This window comes from Homalodisca vitripennis, chromosome 6 (assembly GCF_021130785.1).
Source record: "Homalodisca vitripennis isolate AUS2020 chromosome 6, UT_GWSS_2.1, whole genome shotgun sequence".
Classification (NCBI taxonomy): Eukaryota; Metazoa; Arthropoda; class Insecta; order Hemiptera; family Cicadellidae; genus Homalodisca; species Homalodisca vitripennis.
The window spans coordinates 150871939-150889061 of record NC_060212.1 but is presented as its reverse complement, the minus strand read 5'-3'; the positions used below and the strand labels follow the sequence as shown (position 1 = coordinate 150889061).

General features: G+C 32.3%; 1 protein-coding gene across 1 annotated transcript; it reads right to left on the bottom strand.

Annotated features, from left to right (window-relative positions):
* Positions 1-677: 677 nt before the first annotated feature.
* LOC124365016 lies at positions 678-16906 on the bottom strand. Its single transcript, XM_046820896.1, has 3 exons — positions 16715-16906; positions 4865-5174; positions 678-928 (listed from the first exon to the last, which is right to left on the bottom strand). The coding sequence occupies exons 1-3, from the start codon at positions 16747-16749 to the stop codon at positions 734-736; spliced, it is 540 nt and encodes a 179-aa protein (XP_046676852.1). The 5' UTR covers positions 16750-16906; the 3' UTR covers positions 678-733.
* Positions 16907-17123: the final 217 nt, after the last annotated feature.

Genomic DNA, 17123 nt, shown 5'->3' with positions numbered 1-17123 from the left:
TGGTGAAGATCTCTATGTCTCGGCTGCGTTGTTGAGAAGGTGTGCATAATTGTTTCCCTGATGTAAAGTGAAACTGCTGTTAGAATTTTCAGCTCTTTAAAAGGTTCTATGCAACTGTCCCGATAGTTAAGATCTGCTAGCCATCTAATTGCTCTTTTCTGCTTTAGAAGCACCCTTTCTAGGTTGTTTCTTGATGCTCCTCCCCATGTTGCAATGCCGTAGCTTAGGTGGGACTCGAAAAGGGCAAAGTAGGCAACTCTGGCTGAGTCCGGGCTGCATACTTGCTTGATTCTGCGGATGACATAGAGGCCTGAGCACAGCTTCTTGCAGAGTTGGTCTACGTGAGGTTTCCAGGAGAGCTTTGAGTCAATTATGGTGCCAAATAAGTATTTTGTGCTGTTTTGTGTAAGTAGTCCAGCTAGTGATATGGTTGTGTTCTTGCGTCTGGTGGTGAAGGTCATCTGCACTGTTTTGTTTTCATTGAATGCCAAACATGTTAATAGAAAAACAAATTACTCGTAAAATACACCAAACAATGTTGCTTATAAAAAGGGACACTCTCCACTCTGTAAGACCAATCTAGATAACATGATGATCCAGATAAATGACGTCCAGATAAACATGGTTGTATCTTAAGACTTTTCCAAAACACAGTTTATTCAATAATAAAAACACAGTGATTTTCTGTAACCTATATTTACAAAAATTTACATGCTACAATTAAAAGTTAAACTTATCTTGCACTAAATTCAAAAGTTGTGCTTGCGGAACGTCTGTTCGTTTGAACTTTCAGATTGGTTCCATCAAAGTAACAGGAGTCATCAAACTCAACATCCTTCTCTACAGGAGGATATGTCCAAAATGACGTGTTGAATGTTCGTACTCGTAACTTGTATTCATCAATTACATTTTCATGGTCGTATACACACTGTAAAAATAATGTATTTTATTAATAAAATGGTAACAAATCGTTATACTATTAACACTATTTGTCTACTGTTAGTAAGCACAACCTGGTGAGAAATATGCAATTTAGGATAATAGGATTTCAGACATCTCCCATCATTAATATCACAAAACATATAACATTACATTTTTAGTGAAATCTACCCTCTTTTTCAGGTGAAAAAAACTTAATACATAAATACGTACTTAAAAACCTACAATGTGCGGCAATAGACTCCCGCTAAAAATTAAGAGACAAAAACATTGCTGTATGTTTTAGATTTTAAGTACATAGTTTATATTAAATGTTTAACCTGAAGAAGAGAGGGTAGATTTCAATTCTCGAAACTTAGTGTTATACATTTTGTAATATGTAATGATGACAAATGTCGAAAAGCCTATCATCTTTCACCGTCAATAATAAACAAATAATACAACTTAAATTCCTATATTGTCCTTCATTTAAATATATATATGGAGATATCATACTCAGTGGCATAACAAAAATTTCAAAATCGTCTGAAAAAATTTCTTATTTCGAGAGAATATTACAGTGTCCGGGAATACGTTGAGGATAATAAATTGTAGATCACTCCTGTTATATTGATTTGGTCTTGTTGTGTTTGATCTGTCAGTAGTGTATACTTTAAGTTGGGATATTATAATTTTCTTGACAAATGCCTATGCATGTTATGTTTTTTGGCAATAAAAAAAAAAAAAATGAATTGATTGATTGATTGTTATAAATGGCCCCAGAATGCAATTAATAGGTTTTAAGGATTTTTGGAGCTCAAGCAAGAGATTATATTTGAAGGTACACCTTAAATTATAAATAAAAGAATGCAGTTAGTCAGATAAACCTGAACCATGATTTTGTAATATACAAAACTTGGTAATTTTACACTTTACGACAGAGTAAACTTCAAGCTTCCATCTGGCACTAGATTCCGAGACTCTGCCAGGGTGGTGGTTTCCTTGAACTACATGATGGACAGCCCCGTGCTCAGGATCCAAAATCACTGAAATGCCTGTTCCTGATGACATTGACCTACTGAGCTACAACAGATCCTCGTTTAAGAGGCGTCTTCTGAGTTTTCAAGAAGCTCAGTAGTGATCATGTGGTGTCCAAAGTTTTTGCTAGTTGCCTTTAAAGACCCACACTTTTCCAGATTATCATTTTCTATTATGCAAGTGAAGTTTTCTATGGTGGTGCCTTTAAAGGGCTACGCTGCTATTCTTCGTGCTTCTGGTTCAAAGTGCTTGTCATTGTTAAGTTTTGTTCATGTCTTCATTTATTTATTATGATTGTTGAGTTATGTTCTTTTTTTTGTAATGTAAGATTTATAACTTGTTATTCTCTCTTTTTACTTTATTGTTATTACATAATAGAGTAACTATTTTTGAGTTTTTGTTTGATAGTTTTTCTTCTTCTACTTTATTGAATTCCCACTACATTAAATCTGCTGCATGGACACTGTTATATTGTTAATTATGTTATGTTGCTGTAATTATTATCTGTAATTTTTTGTTTTACCCTTAGAAGTTAAATAAATAAACAGTGTGTTGATGGTTGTGTTTACAGGACAAGACACACAACACTTGTTTACCAAAAATATTTATAAAGGTGTGGAAACTTTTCTAAACCTCATCCATAATGCAAGTGTCATGTATCTGTATCATGTAAAGAATATAATACAGTTATTATTCATTGGCATATTACAATAATGACATAGTGATAAAGAATAAATTTATTTCATAAAACACCATTCAAATTTAAAACTATGACCGATTTTATGGACAGCAGTGTTTTATGAAGTGAAAGTAATAACTTTTGATAAATATAGTAGTAATGACTTTTGGAATAGCTATAATGTATGTTTAGGAATTATGCAACTGGGTTTATTTCTTTTATTATGGCAGTGGGAAATTTGAGGAAAAGGATTTTGATGATTTAAAACCAAAACAGAAATAGATTTGGGTACAGTACGATAAGCGGACCCGGTTTTTTATATTGATATTGGCAAATGATATTACTTAATCATAACCATCGATATAATTAATCGATACTGATTAATTATTTTTAACGATTAATTAAATAATCTATATCAATAGCTGTAAACACTTTCAAATAATACTCTTAATGTAATATTTCAATTTTACATAAGTAACATTTGATTATTAAAAATGGCAGCCAATTTTAGAAAACTACACGACATTGTTTTGAAAGATGATAAGACAAGTTTTTGTGACTTCAACATGTGGGATTCATACTGAAAAACCCATTTTGTGAAATTTGTGGGAAAGAAACAACTTGTAACTGTGAGAGGAGCAAATATGGTCGTCTTCAGTTTTCCTAATTTTGGTTATAATAATTTGTTTGATCACTGTAAATATTAGATTCACATTTTAATTTAAAACATATGATTGTTAATGAGAACTATAGATACTTTATATCGATTGATAGTCTAGGATTTGAGATGTGAATATTAGGTATCAATGATTACATTCTTCGATATAAAAAACCGGGTCCGCTTATCGTACTCTACCTATAGATTTCACAATTAGAGACCTCAAGATCAAAATCAAAACTCCTTCTCCTTGGAAATATCCTCTATAACTTTCTTTTCGTCCGAGGGCTTATTCTATGTGCCCTTTTCTGAACTACAAAAACTCTTCCAAAGAGGATTCAGAGGCCGTCTCCCATAATGTGCCACCATAGCTGAAATCAGGATAAATGTGTCCAAAATAAACAATTATTTAAATGTTTAATAGTGTAAAAAACTGAAATATAGAGTGCTCTAACAAGCCTAATATAAACATGATTGATTTGTGAATACCATCTTAGGTCAGAATCAATTATAATATATTGCAGATCAGTTATCTGAAAATTCAAGAGAAACACCATTATAGTTAAATACTTCATAAAACCTTATGCATCACAATCATTTTAAAATCTTAGTTTTATCAAAATTTTGAGATAATTGATTTGGTTAAAAACTATCAATGGATTTAGTTCAAGGTACTTCCTACAATTCCTGGAAGACAAAATGAGTTCAAAACAACACTAGTATCGTCAGCGTACTGAAGAAGAGGATCCTCAATATGATTTCCAAGTTTTAATGACATATGATACAAGGTAATGGTCCCAAAATCAACCCTGGAGATACCTGCTCTGACCTCAATAAAATCTGAAATACTTTTTGCAATTGTTGTGGGTTACTTGCATACACTGCTCCATTTTATTTGAATAACAAGCAAACTAATTAAGGGATACTCCACTGACACCCAATTATCAAGTTTGCGAAAGGAAAAACTATTTTTTAACAGTAATTTGTTAAATTCCAATTAGTAAAATCAAGGAGCTGTATTGTCCATAGACTCCAAGAATTCTTTAATAGTGTACACAGGATTCTTCAGCAGAAATCTTGAAGCTTTTTTATGTTACAAATGCATATGTCAAAATGCCTGTAGCCATTGAGTTGGTAGGGGTGCAAATGTCTCTCAGGTCCATAGTGCGCCTTATGCTAACTGCAGCCCTGCACCAAATATGATAACTTGACATATGAAAATAATATTCATTCTACGTGGACTTCTCCAATGATGTTATACAATGCACATTCCATCCAAAATATATACATATAGCTTTACAAAATATGATAACACAGTACAGTGATAATAATAGTTGTAAACTAAGCTATAAAACCAATATGTTGATCTTGATTATGGTTCCTTTTATAAACAACAGCAATGGGTTACACGTGGGAAATAAATTACCAAAAGCATTTTACATATACACCTTCACAATTGAGTGCGGATCCTATACGTCAATATTCTGTTTCAGGAGTTGCTTCGACCTCCTTATGCAATATCAACAAACGTATCTTAAATAACTAAATGACAGACAGGCGTATTTACTTACATGTCGGCAAGCGTTACCGCAACATTTCCCCCGCAGATAGTGTCGTAGTCTTGTCAAAATCCTCTCATTTGTTATGGGATCATTATAGGTGAAATGTCCTTTTCTTACTGCTTCGTCATGCATATTGTGAATAATTTTTTCTTCTTCACTCAACACATCATACTGCAAGTTAGTCTTGTGAACCATCTCATTTTCCCAAAATAATATCATTTTCTGTGCCTTTTCTGAATTACTGTTGGCGGAACTGTTATTGCAACATTTTAAATGCACAACACAATTAGTTTTGAGCATCCTGTGCAGTGCCATTGTTCTGCCAAAATATGTTTACTATTAGTATTTTTAATACAAGAAAAGGTTTAGATTATTGTATACAACCGATTAATATATATTTTATGCATAAACCCAAAAAGCAATGTTTGATATGACATGATTTAATTAATGACCTATAGCAGTAGTAAGTCAGATGAATCTTCAATAAAAATGTTATATAAATGTTAATATATAAAAGCCTGAAAATTACTCTAAGTTACTCAACTACTATCCAAATACACAACTTGAAAGCAAACATTTATCAGATAATCCTGGAGAATAACAATAAAATTTCCTGGTCCTAATACAAAACCTTTAGGAACTCAACTTAAATTTATATGAACTTCGATTTTTAAAATTTTGCATCTAAGTAAAAACTAGCTTGAATTTAAGTAAAAGCTTTATTTCTTTCTCGAAATCAGTCAAGTCATGGTCCTGGATGTCTGTAAAACTAGTGTTTAACAATATTAATTTGTATTTAAGGCATTAAAATGCTTGATTGAGATTCAGGAAAATATTGTTAGCTGTACCCTGTCCAGAAGCTTGTGATCACCGCCAAAGGCATTATTAGAAATCCTTACCATAAATATTCCTTAATATCCATGAATTCAGAAAGGATTGTCATTGAGTGAACACTACTTTGTTTTTATTTGTCATCAACGGCAATTTACAATACACAAATTATGCAATTAAAAACCAGAATGTTTCTAAATATAACAATAAACAGAATATTAATATATAGTAAACAATTATAAAAACTAGAGTTTGGCAAGGATCAGTTCCGTAATAGTTAAAGGTTGGAGCATTAAATGAATCTGAGAAACAACAACCAAGGTGCGTTGCAAAGAGATTGCATATTTCTGAGTCACTTGAGACTTTTTGGATCAGGCAAAGATCCAAAAAACTCGTAGATTGGTTTCAATGGCTTCCTCAGCATTTAAAAGGTAGTTTCTATAACATTCTCTGGATAAAGATTTACAAATAGATCTTAGCTGGGAAAACCGATGGTAGTGAACCATACAAAATGTGAGTTTGTATTTCTTGTGTTCAATGTTCTTTTCGATAGTAAGATTTATCAACTCTTTTTAAAACCATTTAGGGAATGCACTTTTTCCAAATCGCATAACTGGGCTGCATTCCTAAATTATACTGTCCACGAGAGTGATAAACCAGTCGAACTTTTCATTAATGTCCACTGGCAAAGAGATTATGTCCAAGTTTGTTTGTTAGAGTTTATTATATACAGCTTGCATGTCACACTTACTGAGACTGTGGACTAAAATAGGTTGTGAGGAGTGTTGCAATTTCATTTGAAGGACAGTCAATATTGCTGTTGTTTATCAGATATACCAATTCGTGGAACTCCTAGGTCATATGGTTAGATTGTGCTCATCCGTTTCTTTACGCCGCCTGAGTGTACCTTGAAACCGATTTAAATGCTCTCTCTCACAAGGGATGCAATCATGTAACAAGATATGCTTTTTTTTAATCTTCATTGGCATTTTCAGTTTTAAAATTCTTGAATACTGAGATAGCATCACCTTCTTTTGGCAAGCAAACTAACAGTGGTGTTGTTTTTACATCGTCTTCTTTTTCAAGGTGAAAAAACATAAGTTCATCACTGGTATATCCAAGCCAATTAGAAATAGAAGTTTATTGGTTATGTTATTATTGTGTGCCTTCTAGTAAGGATCTAAACTCAGACATGCCTGCTCTCCTTGTTGGATTCCACAAGAAAGGTTTCTAGATCTTCTTTGTTGGATTATAGAAGTTAAATATCCTTTTCAGCTTTCAGAAAGCCTTGACCCGGCACAAGCCGGGTCAAACTCATCAATCTTTTTAGAGACTTATTGACTAGTTCATCAATTTTGCTGAGGATCCACATAGTGAGACAATCAACTTGCAGACAATGCCGTTTTTTTATTTTTATTGGCATACTAGAAGTTTTCCAATTTTGTAACTCCAACACATACGTATGGAACCAGTGTAGGTAATCATAATTATACCACGTACCATCATCCGTGTTTAGAACTTGTTTCATACACACCTTACATACAGTGTGAGTGAAAAGTATGGATTAATAAAAACTCTGTTTAGTTTTTGATGGATAAAGGTGGAGGGATGGAACTCAGGACACCTTTATAGGAAATAGAAGTGAACTTTTTGTCACTGTTAAAAATCTGCCCATTTCTCCAAAATGGGATTTTGGGGAGGTGTCTCAAGATTTTTAAATGTAAAGAGCTATTAAGTGACACCCCATTTGAAAGGTCTTGATAAAAGAACAGTGGAAACTAGAGCTTTCTATCTCAACCCTGTGTAAAATGGTAGCTCATTGAAATGTTAATTAAGTTAAAAGCATGGATGAATCCTGCTCAACCTTTAATGGACAAAGATAGAAAAATAAAACTCAGGACACCCTCTAGGAAACAAAAGCAAATCATTTCCACAAAATGGGCTTTTTGCAGGTCAGTTTAAAATTTTTAAATGTAACGTTTCAGTAGCACTAGTAATTACAATTACGTTAAGCAATAAAACAACTAAAACTTACTAACCTGTGTTTTTCATATCAGTATATGTACAAACTAGTTTGACAATGTCCAAGCCTGTTGTAGAAACTTAAAACATCACGCTGTATTGATTCATGCGGGATTTTTTTTAAATTTTCATTACTATTCTGTCCCTAAGGTTTTTTTTATAGACACTTTTTTAAATGTAATCCCACATGAAGTAGCCAAGTGGAGATAGATCTGGTGATCTGGTGGCCACTCGATACTTCATCTTCTGCCTACTCAGTGATTTGGAAAAATACTGTTTAAATACTCGTGGACATGCAGGTCATTGTGTGAGGTGCTCCATCTTACTGGTGCTTCATTACAGGTGTTGGTTGCTACTTGAATAGCTGGATAAACCGATTTTGTAAAATTTCCTGGTATACCTCGACATTAAGGTTTCCATCAATAAAAAAGGGCCCAACAAACTGAACTCTCACAATGCCAAGCTAAACGTTTAATTTTACAGGGTGCTACGAATTTTGCTCTCTCATCCAATGAGGGTTAATATCAGCCCAATAATGAACATTGTGCTTGTTAACATTACCATCAAACATGAAAGTTGCTTCATCTGAGACAGCAAGGGCAGTTTTTAACACTGCCTATTTCCTGGAAACATTGGATTGTTTTTTTTATCTCCTGATTTAGATACAGAGTTTTGATTAAATCAAAATCATTAAATAAATTTCTTACTTCATCGTAAGATCTAATCGCTCTCCGTAGCCTTGCATCATCAGGATCGTAATACACTCTTGTTCACTTAAACACTCCATTTCAAGGTAAAGTATCATATAAACACAAAAAGTCTTTCGTTAATTCCAACCAGAAACTGAATATAATACTGGGCTTCCTCAAAACTGATAAGATAAGGGAGGCCTGCCCTGCAGCAGGTAATAGCTATAGAACAGGTTTGAGTTTGTAAGGAAAGTGGTTGTCTATTGAAGTTATTTAACTTCTGAATGTGGATGTCCATGTTTTGCCTCAATTAATTTTTAATTAATTTCAATGAGCTGCCACTTTGTACTGGGTTGAGATAGAAAGCTCTAGTTTCCACTGTTCTTCTTTTATCAAGACTTTTGAAATGGGTCTTTACATTTCAAAATTTTGAGCGCTCCCTCCCCCCCATTTTGGAGAATGGGCAAAGTTGTAACAGTGACTAAATGTTCACTTCTACTTCCTAGAAAGGTTTCATAACTTCCATCCCTCTATCGTTATCCATCAAAAACTAAACAGAGTGTATCCATAGCTTTAACGCACACTGTTTAGTATTACCTGACATAGGTGTATAGTTGTTCAAGTGACTAACAATGTATTAGTTCTAACAAATAGAAATAAGAGTTAGAAATGATAAAGTTGTTAGTTTTGCAATAAAACAAAAAAGTAATATTTATCACTTCTCTCACATCCAGAAGCTCATGATCTCCAACGAAGGAATTACTGGAAATCCTAACCTGAGGTTTTTTCGAGAACACTCCCCATCTCAATTTGTTGGAAAAAGTTCAGAAGCTTCTTGTGTTCTCTTTCACAGGCATTATAAAAAATCTTCATTGTAAAAATGTTGAAGATGTTCATTTGACATTGTATGATTTCCCAAAAAGCCATAAATGACGAAAGTGTTAGGTTGACTTTATTTATATATATACACACTCATAAACTCGAATCAAATTTTTGTATTACATATTTCAAATGAAAATATTGTATTGTATGTTTCATTCTGAAAAAGCAATATATAACATCACATATATATGATGTTGTATAACACTTTTTCATAATCAAACACAATACAATATTTTCATTTGAAATATGTAATACAGAATTTGATTTGAGTTTTTTTATCATATGAAAACTTTTTGGGAAATCATGCTTGTGAATTAAAATTGTGAGAACATTGTAATATGAGATGGCCACTTTGTGTAAATTTCATCTGGTTAGAAAATAAAAAACAAATTTTTTATTGCATATAAAATGAACATACTAATGTTACAACAACGAAACGGTTGCGAGTATAATTGATTTAATATTATAATTAATACAACGGTTTTATTAATATAATTGTATAAGAATATATTTATTTCCTGCATCATATTTTCTTTCTCAGAATTAAAGAATTACAGTTAATAATTTCCCTATTTTTAATATATTGAGAATAACAATATCACTCCAAACTATTTCAAAGAAAATAAAAACATTTCTATTGTAATGTACATGACGTTATTTGTGTTACAAGCTGCCAGATGTTTTTGTGTGTGTGTGTATTTATATACTGGGTGAGTTTATTTAAAGTGATTCAATAGCTAACTTTTTAATTACACGACTTAACACCACACTTTAAATTTGGAACTTGCTCAATTTTAAGTTTTACTCAGGATTACACTTTCAAATTTTTGAAGATGGGTGCCATTTTCCTATATGGTGGCCAACTTTAAAATCTTTTATGGAACACCCTGTATTTTATGTTGTTTTTAGATTCTACTCTAAAAAATAAAACATTTTTGCAATTGAGAGTTTTTCAATATCTCTAATGGTTGAGGAGCTACGTGGATTAATTATTAAGTAATATTTTGACAAATATGACTCTGAGTATTTTAGTTCCATACTGTATTTGGGTTGGCAACATTGTTTACAAATCTAATTGTTGCATTCTGTGACTATCCACAGCTGTCAATTTCTAATCAAATTCAAACCTGATTCTTGAAAGTTATGGCATTCGATGAAAAGGTGGATATGTTGTTAATATTTGGTGAGTGTCACAAGAACAAACGTGATGCTGCAAATTTGTATGCTGCAAGGTATCCTGATAGACCACATCCATCATGTAGTGCGTTTGCTCATCTTGAAAAACAAGCCCGATCTACAGGGTCTTTGGCTCCTCGAAAGCGTCATCGTGCAAAGCGAGTTACAAAAGAAGGAGCTGAAATTGATGTTTTAGCATCAGTGTATGACTGTCCACATATTTCAACTCGTGAAATAAGTAATGGATTAGGAGTAAGTCAAACTTCAATTGTAAACATATTAAATCAACACAAATTTCTTTTAAAATGAGTTTACATCAAGAGTTATTGGATGCAGACTTTCTCCGTAGGTTGCAATTGTGCAGTTGGTTGCTACTGGAAGTTGAAAATAATCCCATGTTTTTAGGAATGGTTCTCTTCTCAGATGAAGCGACATTAAATTTGTGAGTACAGGTGAGGTAAACATGCACAACATGCACTATTGGTCTGTTACTAATGCTCACTGGATGCACACCGCAGATCAGAGGCGATGGTCGCTTAACGTGTGGTGTGGCATTCTAGGCAGTAAGATTATTGGTCCCCACTTTTTTTATGGAAACCTCAACGGTCCGCAGTATGCTGAATTTATCAGAGAAACTCTCCCTGTCCTATTGGATAATATTCCTATTCAAACCCTGAATACCATGTGGTATCAGCAAGATGACGCCCCTACGCTCAAACTGCCCGAAATGCGGTGAATGAGAGATTTCAAGAGCAATGGATAGGTAGAGGTGGGCCGGTAGCATGGCCTCCTTGATTACCTGACCTTTCTCCTTTGGATTTTTTCTGTGGGGAGCCATAAAGGATAAGGTGTACCGCAAGCCCCCTACAACTCCCGAAGACATGCGTGAAAGGATATGCAACAAGTGCAGCTCAATTGGTGAAGACGTTTTAATCAGGGTACAAAGAGTGCATGAGCAACGACTCAGAAAGTGTATTGAGACAGAAGGGCGGCACTTCGAACATTTGATTTGAACTTGTAAAGTTACTAAGCTATTAGAACTGGTCCTTTGTTTTGGTATTGCTATTACAATAATAATTTTTTAGATAATTTTAAAATGTGTTCAATAAAATATGTATTCTTTAAATGTGTTTGTTTAACTGCGATCTATCTAAGTCGCTGCTTCTGAAATCTTTTTTTACCAAATATTTAGTCGAAAGTTAAATGAATATCAAAGCAAAATGATTAATGTTCAACGTAAAATATGTCTAATATCAAAACACATACAAACTACACACATAATAAAACTAACAACACATAAAACTAACATTGATTAAACGTGCTTTAAGAATTCATGCAACTGATGATGAAAACTTCTAGTCCATGTAGCTTCTGAACCATTAGAGATATTGAAAAACTCTCAATTGCAAAAATGTTTTATTTTTTAGAGTAGAATCTAAAAACAACATAAAATACAGGGTGTTCCATAAAAGATTTTAAAGTTGGCCACCATAGTGGAAAATGGCGGCCATCTTCAAAAAATTTGAAAGTGTATTCCTGAGTGAAAATTGAGCAAGTTCCAAATTTAAAGTGTGGTGTTAAGTCATGTAATTAAAAAGTCAGCTATTGGATCACTTTAAAAAACTCACCCGGTTTTACATATACATATATAACTTAAATTTGTATAAGTGGCAATAGCTGAATTCAATTTCAATAAACATCAAATCACAAAAAGTATTTGCTCCGCTGGGATTCGAACCCGGATTTCTCACTTACTCGATGGATTTGCTACCATTACATCACAGAGCCCTTACTTTTTACGATTAAATTATTTTGTATTTGGCCGTATCTGTCACATATATGTTTAAATAACCATAATGATAGCACATTCTCCCGGCAAGTCAGAGATCCGGGTTCGAGTCCCGGCGGAGCAAGTACTTTTTGTGATTCAATGTTTATTGAAATTATATATATATATATATATATATTTTATATATATATATATATATATATATACATATATATATCGTCATGTTGATACTTAATGTATTAAAAAACATACTGACACTACTAAATTAAATGACCGCCACTTGCAGGGAAAAGGTTCATAATATTTATCAATTACTGCCTCATCTACATCCCATTGTCCTGCTTATTACAGTCACAATGAAATTCTAAGTCAACCAAATACAAGTTATAACTATTATTCGTTTATGATTTTTTAGGGAAAAGCATAAGCTATAAAATGAACGTGGAGACTTTAATAAGCGGCCTACACTCGTTAGTTTATTGTTATTATCGAATGATTCAATATATATTCTACTTCAATATTATACAGAGTGTTCAGTAAAAGTGTTCTAATACTTTAGGATTTTGTTCTACACATAATAGTAAGCAAATAAGTTCATATGAAAGTTTGTTCTAAATCCTTTAGTTTCCCGTCTATCTGTCTGCATGGGTTTTTTATAAAATATTAATAAAATAATATTTATAAAATAAATTGTTATTATATCTTTTGAACCAGTTAAGGTAAAGTTATGAAACTTGAGAGTCGTATTAACCTTTTGTAGACCTTTTTAAAAATAAAATATTAACAAAATTCTTTTACTCGTTTCAAAATGGCATCTGTTTAAAATTGTTAAAATTAAATAATAAAAAAACCGGGATAGTTATAAAAACTGCATAGGATATCAACTATTTAATCATTTTTATACCAATTTCAATGATACCTTTTTCAAAGAAATTCGTCAACGCATAAGTGAGCATGATCCCTTTATAAGTGGGCTGCTTGCACAAGCCAGGAGCAACTAAGATTTTGCCTTTTGGTAGGCATCAGCTGTTTTAAATAGTTTATACAAATTTTACAATATAGCATCTATTTTGAAATTTAATGACAATTCCAATCGTACTTTTTCAAACGAAATCCATCAATGCATAAGCGAACGTGGCCATTTTAAAGATACGGTTGCACAATCCGAGAGCACCGAACATGTCCCAGTTGAGAGTTGAAACTGGTTAAAGGATTTTGTTAATATTTTATTTTCAAAAAGGTCTACCAGAGGTTAATACAATTCTTAAGTTTCATAACTTTATCTTAACTGGTTCAAAAGATATTATTTTCCTATAAAAAACATACTGATAGATAGACGGAAAACTAAAGGTTTTAGGACATACCTTCATATGAACTTTTTTGCTCATTTTTATGTGTAGACCAAAATCCCAAAGTATTGGGAAACCTTTACTGAACATTCTGTATAATAATCGTAAGCAACAAGCATTATAATTTATTGATGATAAAAAAAATACATTAAAATTTTTAATCTCTTTGTAACTCCTCAACTTCTCTTAACCGTTCGACAAGAAGTTTCATCAATTTATCTTGCAGATTTTTTTATATTCATTGTCATTTACAAATGCTCCAAAAATTAGTTAGTTCTTGTGGTTTATTGTTGATCATCATAATAACATATAATTTTTACTATAAGTCAAATGAAGTCTGTTTTTCAAATAATGTAGTTGTTTTTTAGGTCCCCAGTATGAAAAGCTCTTCCAAAAATAGTGCCCTCTAGATCGTTAATTTTAATAAATTGTGATATCTAATCTTCATTTTATAAAAACAATCAAAACATTAGATAAAAACAACCGAATAACGAGTGTAGGCTACTTATTAACCCTACAGCTGGCATGAAAAGAATTTTTGTTCTCAATAGTCCCACTGATTTAGCAATGACGAATATTCGTCGCCTAAGTAGACATGTATAGTTATTTACATTTTAGGCATTTAAGGTCATATAAATGATTTTTAATTGATATATTCTGGCAGAGCAAGACTACAGTATCGATTTATTGTTCTTACTTCGATTATCATACAATATTGAACATGGTTCTAATCAGACAGCTGGAATGTGAAAGTAATACACGTCAGCCATGTTATTGTTGTGAAACTGTAAACAAGTGCCGGGTTTTGTATATGGAGTTAAGAATCCAGTAGTATTTGTGGAATAATGTATTTTACAGTGTTTTAGTGTTGCTATTACTTTGGTTTAGTTTTATTAAGTTATAGTTTTAGTTGTTCATTATGGATGAAATCTTTAGACCAATCATGTGATCTCAGAGATCTTGTTTTGGATCATCCTATTTCTAGTGATGACTATCTTTAAGTTTATTCTGACAGGACATGTAGCAGGTGTGATTTCCTAGTAAGTGTTCTCTTACAATTGTGAGAGTGAGACAGAGAAGATGTTCTTCTACCTGGTGATGTCCTTGGCCCTGCTAATGAACTCGCAAAACTCCTAAACACAAATTATCGGTTGTGAGCCGTATGTCAGGGTAAAAACTGAAAAAAGAAAACCAATTTCTTTTGCCCTGGATGTAATTGTGGAGTTCATCCTAAGTCCTACCATCTGCTCAAACACTACGCCAAACCAGTTTGAGAGGGAGGCCGCAAATGCAGGATGGAATTCAGTGACTCTGAGTGAAAGTTGAAACTTTGTAAAGGCTATTATACATATGTAAATAAGAAAGGATTCAAATTTAGTACTTCATTTTATTTTTGTTTTAACTGTCATACTTTTATAATTATAATGCAGTCATAAGATTATGTTTACTCATGAAACATACAATTTCTTTATAAATCAACCCATTTTCATAAAAACAGTAACTGCATGCACTTTTTCAAACAAAGTCATGGGCTACAGTATAATAAGCGGCCACCAACACAATCGGATCATGATTATCGATTTTCAACATCGATACTATCGAATACAACATTTGACCTATAGATATTCATAAATAATCATTGCCAGCTTTCTTTATTTAGACTAGTGACGTCATTACCAGCTGTTGTTATTATTTCGTGTATGTAGGAGAAGGCTAGTGACGATATGCACAATGGCGATGAATATGCAGATATTTGCTCAAAATAGTTTTATAAACACTGAGCAATGTTTTAAATGGTTACAAGATAATACCTTGCTCCTTTAAATCCGAATTGTCCAGTTTGTATTGAAGAAATGAAAATAAAAAGAAAAGTAAGAACAAAAAGATGTATTTAAAAACGATCTTGAGAAGACTTTTTTTTTGAACATTCTAAATTTGGTATTATGAACATAATGAAAAATTGTCTATTATTTTAGTTGAAATCAAACAACCAATGACTTTTAATTATTAATGAATATACTTTTGACAGCATCAGTACCTGCAGAAATGCCATTTCAAATTGGCTAATCGTAAGTACTACGCCGCTCAAACATCAATCTCAAACAAACAAATTTATTTTATGTATAAAAATACAGCTTTACCATAATACGATTTTAAAAGCACAAAACTTAATTCAGTTCGCTCAAAATTAATTCAAAGTAAAATCATGTTTGGAAATACATATAAAATTAAAATCAAGTGTTTTATTATTGATTAATGGCGGCAAGAACATTGATGTGTGTCTTCTTCGTTTCACAAGCAGTCACGTTTATCCTTGAAAACACATAAGTTAATTAAATGTTATTATTTTGTTGTAATTATACATTATATTTTAATTTGTAAATTATATTAATATTTATATGTTCATTTCTAAGATTGAAAACAAGCAAAACCGTATTTTATTTGAAATATCTATTACGTTATTTGGTCCGACATTTTGTTTTTAGTATTTTAACAATTTGCTTTCAGTTGTTTGGATAGTCATGAATATCGATGATTCAAATCATTCAATAATCATAATCCGATTGTGTTGGTGGCCGCTTATTATACTGCAGCTAAGCCATGTAACAAATAAGTTTTGAGGTAAAAGTTAGGATACCTATATATTTTTGGAATTAAGTTAGCACAAAAATTAGAATAAGTTATACATTTACAGTTTTTATATCAAACTTATTGCTAAGGAGTTGACCAACAGAATACTTACAAAAATAATTTTTTTTTAATTTTGTTAAGCCAAATTATTTACATGGAAATTAACAATAGATTAATGTTATTGTAATATTTTCCAAATATTTGTGAATAAATTGACATAATTTTTTACTCTTGAACTGACAATATTATGAAATGGGATAGTTATAAAAAAAGCATTTGCATTGATATTGAAATAGAACCAACAGTATAGAGTGATACAATTGCCAGTTCTAACGTTAAAGTCAACACAATGGAACATCTGTCCCATACTATTATTTTAATATTATTAAGATTTGTTATCTTTTAAGTTTTTTTATCTATAGGTTAACAACCCTACATAGTTCAACATATTACAACACAACATACTTTACTATAACAAAAGTACATATACCTGTAAAAAATTGATGAATTTAATTTAGCAGTCATTTAACTCAATATTTAGGCTAAAAGTTATGGCAATTCAAAATTCTGAACAAATCACCTCAAATGCGTTAAGCAGACACACTTGACACTACTACATACACTTATTATTATTCATAAGCATAGTAGCAGACGACACAATATGGAAGTGAACATCACGAGCTCCTCACGCCTGGAATTTAATGGGGTGATCAACCGAGGCGGAGAGAAAGAGTGGGGATGGAGGGGGTCCCTCCTGCCAACTACAGATAGCCCGTGTATTAGAATAGTGGAATAGGCAGTCCGCGCGTTCTCGCTCTGTACTCATCTGAATTTAATTTAGTTCAGCACCTGGCAAACCTATTAAAATGTATCACTGTATTTTCAAACCCCTTTCCGTA